General features: G+C 42.0%; 1 protein-coding gene across 4 annotated transcripts in view; it reads left to right on the top strand.

The window, feature by feature from the left end:
- LOC116862803 (citramalyl-CoA lyase, mitochondrial) overlaps nucleotides 1–9,422 on the top strand; it is a 68,882-nt gene that overhangs the window by 20,926 nt on the left and 38,534 nt on the right. For all 4 annotated transcript variants that reach the window (XM_032850221.1, XM_032850220.1, XM_032850219.1 and 1 more), the window contains exon 2: nucleotides 7,706–7,894. In XM_032850221.1, the coding sequence (XP_032706112.1) occupies nucleotides 7,706–7,894 (189 nt within the window). The remainder of the gene's footprint in view (nucleotides 1–7,705; nucleotides 7,895–9,422) is intronic.

Raw genomic sequence — 9,422 nt, forward strand, 5'->3', positions numbered from 1 at the left:
GATCTCAGGGTCATGGGATCAAGACCCACATCAGGCTCCATGCTGAGCACAGAGTCTGCTTATCCCTCTCCCTCTGCTCCTACCCCTGCTCTCTTGATATCTCTGTCTCTCAACTAAATAAATAAAACCTTTTTAAAAATATGACTTCATGTGAGTGAAATCATATGATGTAAGTCATTAACTAGTTCTTAACATTTTATTGTGGAAATACTCTAATATTCTAATACAGATGGTCCCCAACTTAACGATGGTTCAATTTAGGATTTTCCAACTTTACAATGGGGCAAAAGTGATACACATTCAGTAGCAACTGCACTTTAAATTTTGAATTTGGATCTTTTTCGGGCTAGCAATAGGCAGTAAGATCCTCTCTCGTGGTGCTGGCAAGCAGCAGGGAGTCTCAGCTCCCAGTCAGCCACATGATCACAAAGGTAAACAACCAATACACTGACAGCCATCTGGACCAAACAGCCACTCTGGTTTCTTCACTTTCAGTATTCAGTAAATTACGCGACATATTCAACACTTCATTATAAAATAAACAGGCTTTGTGTTAGATGATTTTGCCCAGTTGTAGACTAGCGTAAGTGTTCTGAGCATGTTTAAGGTAGACTAGGCCCACATATGACGTTCAGTAGGTTAGGTAAATTAAACACATTTTCCACTTAAAATATTTATTGACTTAGATATTTTCAACTTACAATGAATTTATTGGGACATAACTCCCTTATAAGTTGAGGACGATCTGTATATGCAAATGTAAAGAGAATTGCTTCAAGAGTCCCCATGTATTCGCCAATCAGCTCCAAAAGTTATCAATATTTTAGAGGTACTTTAAGAAATTTTTTTCCCTGAATTGTATTCTAAAAACGCTAAAAATCACAAAAGTTGGAAGATTGTACAATGAATACCCTTATACTCACCTCCTATATTCTCCCATTAATGCTTTACAGAGTAAAAACTTACCCATTAATCTGTCCTTGTAGCCATTCATCAATTTATTTACTTTTTAATTAATTTCAAAGTAAGTTGCAGATAGCAGTAGGAGACATCCCCTTAAATACTTCTTTGTGTATATCACTGACTAGAGTTCAGTATTTGTCTACCATTCTCTTTGCTCTTTTGTGGTAAAATTTATATAAAATGAAACACATTTTAAGCATACTTTCTGTGAATTTTAATGAATGTATAGGCCTGTATGACTTAAATTAAGGCCATTTTTTAAATGTCTTTAGAAATATTTTTAATTGCTCAGAGACCTTCAAAATAAATTCTCTTCATAGATTTATTGTATTCTAGTGTTGTTTCTTGTGGGTTTTTTTTTTTTTTCTTTTTCCATTAAGTCTCTGAGGGACAGAAATGCCAGTTGCATATTATGAACTATCTATCCATACATCCTGAGCCATCTTGGTTCCTTGAATGAAAGCTGATTTAGCATTTCACTATAAACTTGTGTTTTAATGTACCTTTTATAATTAACACATCAGAGACTTTGCTCTACCCAAGTCTACATTTTCAGAATAAGCAGTGTGCCTAGAATGTAATACTTCGTGGGATAAATCAGTGAGTGAAATTTTTTTCACTTTTTTAAATTGTAGTATTGTGTATATAACAGAATTTCCCATCTTAACCATGTTTGCCTGTACTATTCAGTTGTTACTGGCACATTCACACTGTCGTGCGACCACTACCACCATCCAGCCCTGTAAAACTGAAACGCTGTACTCATTACACACTTACCCATTCCCTCCTCCCCTCACACCTGGCAACCACTATTCTAACTCCCTGACTACTCCAAGTACCTTACTGAAGTAGCATCACAACACTATTTGTCTTTTTGTGACTGGCTTATTTTGCTTACCCTCACGTCCTCAAGGTTTGCCCATGTGGTAGCATCTGTCAGAATTTCCTCTCTTTTTAAAGTTGAATAATATTTCATTGTACATACATGGCACATTTTGCTTAGCCATTCTTCTGTCAGTGGACACTTAGGTTGCTCCCACATTTTAGCGATTACGAATAACGCTGCTATAAACACAGGTACACACATGATCTCTTGAAGACTCTCTCTTCAGTGCTTTGGGATATATACCCAGAAGTGGAATTGCTGGGTCATATCACTCTATTTTTAATTTTTTGAGGAACTGACATACTATTTTCTATAGCGGCTATAATTTACATTCCTACCAACAGCACACTAGGGTTCCAATTTATCCACATCTTCACGAACACTTGTTTTTTCCTGTTGTTTTTTGTTTTCGTATTTGTTTTGTTTTATAGTAGCCATCCCAATGGGTGTGAAGTGGTATCTCAGTGTAACTGTGATGTGCATTTCCCTAATGCTCAGTGATGTTGAGCATCTTTTCATCCATGTATCTTCTTCGGAGAAATGTCTATTCAAGTCCTTTGCCCATTTTTGAATTGTGTTTTTTTGTTCTCTTTGAATTGTGTTTTGTTGTTGGTATTGTTGAGTGTTAGGAGATCTGAATATATTCTAGATATGAATCCTTTGTCAGTTATATGATTTGTAAATATTCTCTGCCCATCTGTGGGTTGCCCTTTTTCTGTTTATAGCGTCTCTTGAGGTACAAATACTTTTTTTCATGAAGTCCAATTTGTCTACTTTTTTTTTCTTTTGTTACCTGTGCCTTTGCTGTTACCCATGAATGAAATTTTAGGCCAGCTGACCCATGGTATATGTAGTATTGTTGTCAAATTTCTTCTTTCAAAAACAAGCAAAAGATTTCTTTAACATGTGGAAAAGACAATGGGATAGAAAACTCAACACTATCACCTTCTAAAGAAACCCTCCCACGTTATAATAATTAATGAGAATTTATTTGCCTTTTGTCCAGTGCAGTCACTACAACAGTCTCTGGGATCATAATAAATTTTTATACATTTATGAGAAAAATACAATAACATAGTTCACAAGCAATGCCCTGTTTTATGTCAAGCACTTCTTTGTAAAAATATATATATAAATGTATAAAAGAAGTTATATGAAAAAGGAGACCTTCCATGGAAAAGTTCACTCCAAATTTTGTATTTTAAACCAAACAACCTCAACATTTTTAAGAATTTTTTCACGTAGACACTGATAGCAAGGATGTCTGCCTGAAGTTTGTTGCACTCCAGGCCTATGACTTCATTTTACAAATCAGATAACATGGAAATAAGATGGACACATTCAGAAAAGACAGAATTCACTAGTGTTTCTGAAGCTGTGGCCTGGCAGTTTGCCTTTAGCCCCGATGAAATATTAATTGCACATTTTTAAAAAATCACCAAGGTTATGCATCTCCCCGGAGCCTAGAAGGTCTTTCATATTTCTTAATTACCAAACGTAGGTTCGGCCGCTCGGCTTTCTCCCTGCTCCTGCCGCATCAAGGGTGCCCTTGCGGTTTCCACTGAAAAGGACTATCCATTAACATAGGAGGTTGGAGTGGCGGGTGGAAGAAGGGAAAGGTGTTAATTCAGATGTTATGAAACTGTGATAATGCTATTATTTAAGGCACTTATTTGGGTATGTTTATACTTTGTAGTTTTATAAATAAACCCAAGGGGCTTCTCCGGGTTGTCACAGTCCTCCTTGAAGCTCGGATCCTGTCTGTCTCTTCCTATCCGACAGTAGAATTGATGCCGCTCTAATCCCTGGAAGTTGGGAACTAATGAACTGACTGCTGAGCTGCCGCCACGGAGCTTGGTCCCAAACTATACTGTACTTCACACTCGATTTATTCTCCAGATGGCGAGACTGTGCCGCCCTGCCGCGAGGGACCACCTCTTCCACTGGAGTGTAAAAGTGGACGGATGTTGTTTTCTTTGCAGATTTGATCATTCTGAGCTAGAAACTCGCGAGGATGATTAGTTATTAGCTTTAATGGGTGCCAATTGAACCAACTGCACGCATATTTTCTCCTTTAATTTTGGAGTCTGCGGGTCTTGGCGATGGTTGATTTATCCGCTTTCTTACGTCACTCGAGCGTGTCTCTTCCCCAGGTGATAAGAACCAGGTCTCTGAAATCATAGCACGCCTTGGTTCCTGGCCCAGACAGAGTCATATAATACGGTGGCTTATGTATAAGGACAAGTTTATTAGCCACTGGTCCACTGCACTGAGCAGCCCGTGGCACGGAATATCGATTGGCTGCAGGAAGGTTGGTGACACCACTTTTTATGTACAACAGCGGCTGGTGAAGATTCTGATTGGGGCCAACTTCCTTTGTGACCTCTGCAGAGTTCACCTCTGGAATCAGACATGCTACAGAACACACTGTGATAATTAGTCTCCGCAAAGATCTAATGTAACTGTTGAGAAAGGCCTTAATTCCATTATTCTGTTTTTTCCAGGTTGTCAGATTTTAGTGGGACAAGCTCATCCTACACTAAGAAGTGCTTAACAAGGCCGTTTTGTAGTGTTAACACAGTTAGAGTGCAGTTCCTTCCAAACCGCATTTTGAACAACCTGGCTTGCCACCAGAATGTAAGACCCCTCCCCTAACCACCCCCCAAAAAAGGTCTTTTTTGAGGGACCTCTTTTTGCTTTAATTTCCTCTTCCTTCTTTTGCCAGGGAATATTACCTCCCAGTATCTCAGCAGACCACTTAAATAGCCCTTCAGAGAAGGGGGTGTCTGCCAGGCCCGTGTCTTACTGATCCGCTGCATGAGATAGAAATTGGAAGGATAGTCAGGGCTGAGGGGGAGCCAAGGAAAAAGAGAGAGAGAGAGAAAGCGTGAAGGGAGCAAGGTGATGCAAAGGAGAGAGCTGTGAGAAAGAAAGATTGGCATCAGGGAGGGAGAGAACAGAATGAACAGAATTTCTTTCTTTTCACAACTGGGTGGATTGTGGCTCTCTCTAGCTGAGCACCCAGAACTTAACTTAATTGTTCTTAGAAACTGCCTTCCTCTCACCCAACAGATGGCATGGGTGTGTTTGCTAGCACAGTAACATATTTCACCATTATAGCACCAAAAAGAAAAAAAAAATCAACATACTTGTTGGTTGGTGTAAATTCAGTGAAGTTGTTGGATATTTTGGAATACATAGCAGAGGGACGCACACTTGGTTTATGTAAATTGCAGCAAGCAACAGCCTGTTAATAAGGGTGTTGTGTGGCAATATACCTCCAAAGCCATCATCTTTTTTTGGAAAGGTATAGAATGATGAAGTGGAAAGAGCTTGTTTTCATTCTGAGCCAAGAAAAGAAAAAAAAAAAGAAGTCCAACAAAATGCTGAGTATTCACTGTTCGTTATTATAACATGAAAAGTACTAATAAGATTATGCCCAAAATTGGAATTAGGTACTTCATTTGCAGCCAATTTCACAAGGGTTGAATTTTACTAAGTAAACTGGAATGTGCTGAAACCATGGTAATCTGACTTTAGATAAAAATCGCAAAGCCGGGGCGTGGGGTGGAGGCGGGGGTGGGTGGTAGTGGAGGGGGGTGCCTGGGTGGCTCTGTCGTTAGGCCTCTGCCTCCAGCTCAGGTCACGATCCCAGGGTCCTGGCATGGAGCCCCATGTCGGCTCCCTACTCAGCGAAAAGCCTGCTTCTCCCTCTCCCACTCCCCCTGCTTGTGTTCCCTCTCTCGCTGTCTCTCTCTGTCAAATAAATAAATTAAATCTAAAAAAAATTTGCAAACGGGTTAGAACACAAGCTTTGAACAAACAGCCCCTTTCTAATCCAGTGAAACAACAGAACAGCTTAGAGGGCAGATTTTGTTCGACACCGACATGAACAATTTAGGAAGTCGACGTTGCCAGGGATCCTGCGTCCTGGGCACACACACAGATTAAAGTAGAGCGTAGATGACGATTCACGTAACTCAAGTTTTAAAATGCCTTTCAGGCTAAATGATCTAGTTCGTTCCTTTCCATTTTCCATTCACTCTGTCCCAGTAGACCCTTGACAAGCCCAACCTGCTATTGAAAGAAATCCTGGAAGTTGAAATATTTACAAGCTGGAGCAATGCTGAGTTTGTAGCTGTTTGGGCTACATGGAGCATAACGCATTTTAGGTTCTCAGAGGCTATGGATCTAAACGCCCACACTGTCAAAAAGCTGAAGGCATTTTCTCTCGACAGCTCTGGATGTTCTTGGAACCGTGGCACTGAGCTCACTTCCACGCTTCACCTTCAGGTTTTTCCTAGTTAGTGAACGTAACAACAAGGCATGGCAGAGCAAGCGGATGAGTTTTATAGCTGTGGAATAGCCAAGGGCAGGATGTGGAACCAAGCCACCCTTGGCCGCAGCACCCTTCACTTCAGCTAGTGTGCGGCGCTCTTGCTTTTGTCTAAGCTTGGCCTAATTACCCGCAGTCAGAGCTCTGTAAATCAGGGCTCCACAGGGCTGTCTTAAACTGGTCTACGTATTCTGTTTCCATCTGACCTGACAACTCTAAGCCACTGTTTCCTCACACTGTTTAACTCAGACCACATTTGGAAGCCTTCCCTGCTCCCACTCGGTCATAGACCTACATCCGTCTGCTTTAAATCTACTGTCCTGGCTTGTCTTGTTGATTCGACTTAGACCCAATATCGGCTCTCATAATTCTCTTTTTGTCTCCGCTTTGGTTTGCTATTTTTCCAGATAAGTATTGCTGTTCAAATGGCTGTATATTGTTAAGACTTTTTTTTTAAACCACATTCGTCAGCAGCGAGAAGCTTTAAAGTTTTATTAGTATCATAAAAACCCTTCCCAAATGAAACTACTTTTGATAAGTGTTCATTCTGACAATGAAAATTTGTTGAGGGCTGTTGGCAAGTTGAAGGAACTTGTTTTTGAAACTGAAATTGGCAGGAAGTAATGACCCCAAGTGCTTTCTTTCTCTTGACTCCAACCCCCAGCCCCTCAATGCGCTCCTTTCTCTCCCCACCCCCTTCCCCACCTTCAACACCCCAACTCAGAGCCAATAAATAACATGCTTGGTTTCATACAGTTTTTCTAGGGACAATTCATACACTGAAGCAGGCTTTCAACCTTTCAGCTTTTCTTAACTATGGAGCACAGACTGGCAAGTCAAAGGGAAAAAAATTATTTGTCTTCCACTTCATGATGGGATTTCTTGGTGGTATTTTTGCCTTCCATCTGAATAAGTTGGAGCTTTTTTGTACTGTGGAGTGTGTCATTTTCCAGGGAGCGCTCTCTTAATTGAATGTCAAAAATCAACTCACTTGCAAAAAATGTCTAAGTGACTAAAAAGCATGACGCATGTGGAAAAGAGAAAAACAAATCCTTATTTTTTTCCCTCCTGTGAATATGCTGACAGACAAGACTACCATTATCCATGTGTTATGTAGTTCCTTATGTTTATTAAATGAGAAAATGCAAGTAGAAGTCTTAGAACCTTGCCTAGAGCTTAGTAAATGCTCAATAAATGCTCCCCGTGAGTCATTCTACCTTTGTAGTTGGAAAGCAATGCTAGTGAGCCAGAGCACAGCACTGGTTAAGAAGTGCACCAATGTGCGTGACAGTGGCCGCCACCTCTGTTACAGTCATCTTGAGTGAAGTCTGGAAATCAGTCTCCTGTCTGTCAGATTGGACAACTTATTTCAAATGCCATGTATTAGCTGGACAGGAAATGTGCAGATACAGTCATGGTGCTCAGACTCTGAATCCACTCAGGAGGTCCACAGTCCGTTGGATTGTGTTTCCTCTCGATGATAAATAAACTTAGGAGACACGTTTTGTTGACACCTATAGAATGAAGCTCGACTGAGAATAGTAAAAACTCTTGAAGACTTTGATCTGGGCCCAACTGAAAAGTGTGTGAGAGTCAACTCGGTGTCCAGTGGTCTGGCCGAAGAGGATCTGGAGACTCTCCTGCAGTCCCGGGTCCTTCCCTCAAGCCTGATGCTGCCCAAGGTGGAAGGTCCTGAAGAAATCCAGTGGGTGAGTAGCTAATGCTTCGCTTTTAAAGACTCAGGAGCAGCTGGGAAGGAGTAGCGGAAGGCAAGGGTTCGGGTGCTGCAGATTTTGAAAACGCATACACGGAGCAGAGAGAAAGGGAGCTGAGGGAAAGGAGGGAGGCCAAGAGACTGTTCCCTTCACACAAGGAGAGCCTGGCTTTACCCAGAGTGTTCGGAGGAACAACTCTGCCCTGGGGATGACGCTTCCGCTCCCTATTCAGACTTGCGGTTGGGCCAGTTCGGCGTCCTTGGAAGCCTCACAGAGCAATCCTTGGAAACCGGCTTGCCCCGGGAATTGGATCACTTCTCTCGGGCCGCCAGGCCCTAACCTCCACCTGGAAGAGCAGGGAAGTAAATGGCTCCCACCCAGGTTCATTTGCCGTCTTCATAGACAGCGAAAGCACATTAGCCACGAATGAAAAAATGAACCTGGAGGAGAGGGAAAGGTCACTCCTGAGGGCAACTCGAGGAAGAAACAGGAAGCTTTTAACTAGTGGTTTTAATTAGCACAGATATTATTTCCTGAACAGCTCTCTGGTCCGTCCTTTTTAAATTGCTGACAGGTGTGTGTGTGTGTTTCATGACGGACTTTTCAGCCAATAAAAACCTGGCATGTCAAATTACTTAAGAAAACTTTGGAATGGGCCTAATTATACTATGATTGTTTTCATTGTTCAAGGAGGGGGAGGCTCGATTTTATTTAGGGTTGCTCTGATTCTGCAGATCTCTGCTGAATAAAATACCCACCCGTTGTGCCACTCCGAGGCAGAGAGCCTGCGACGCAGCCGTGAGCGCGAACACAGTGGTGATTTTGACCCACGCCTGGGAGTATCTCGAAGGCTGTGGCTCCAAATGCAGCAGTGCCCCGAAGAGCTGTACTACCAGAGGAAACTGCTCACCTTTTTCAGGCGTGTAGATGTGTCGAATCTGTACTTTCCAGGGCTGTGGCCACCTGCCCCGTGTGGCTACCGCCTGCTCCATGAGCGCTTGAAATGTGGCAAGTCCAAATTGAGATGTGCTGCTAAGTGTACAATACACATGGGGTTTCGAAGACTTTGCAGCCGCCTCCCCCCAAAAAGAATATAAATCATCTCCATCATTTTTATTTTGACCACATGTTGAAATGATAATATTTCAGCTCTCTTGGGTCGAACGAACATTACTCAAATGAAACTCACCTGTTTCATTTTCCTCTTTTAATGCAGCTACTAGCAAATTCAGAATTACATCTGTAGCTGCCATTAGTTTGCTGCTGGACAGCTCCGTGTTGGCGTCTTCTGGAAGACCGCACGTTCAAGGCCCAGGGTTTACTTTCTAAACTGGAGTTCTTCTCCCCAAGGTCACCCCTCAGAAGCTGGGAGATACCGGTTACAGTCGGCTACAATCCCCGAGGCCTCCTGCCCCATTCGAATGTGTCTTAAATTGATTGAAATGGAATCTGAAGCCACTGTTCCCTTTTGGTTTCATGTTAATGCCTGTTTATCACCGTTATTACCCTTCATTTAAGAGGG

The sequence above is a fragment of the Lontra canadensis genome, unplaced genomic scaffold (genome assembly GCF_010015895.1).
Source record: "Lontra canadensis isolate GAN:19392208 unplaced genomic scaffold, GSC_riverotter_1.0 scaffold335, whole genome shotgun sequence".
NCBI lineage: Eukaryota > Metazoa > Chordata > Mammalia > Carnivora > Mustelidae > Lontra > Lontra canadensis.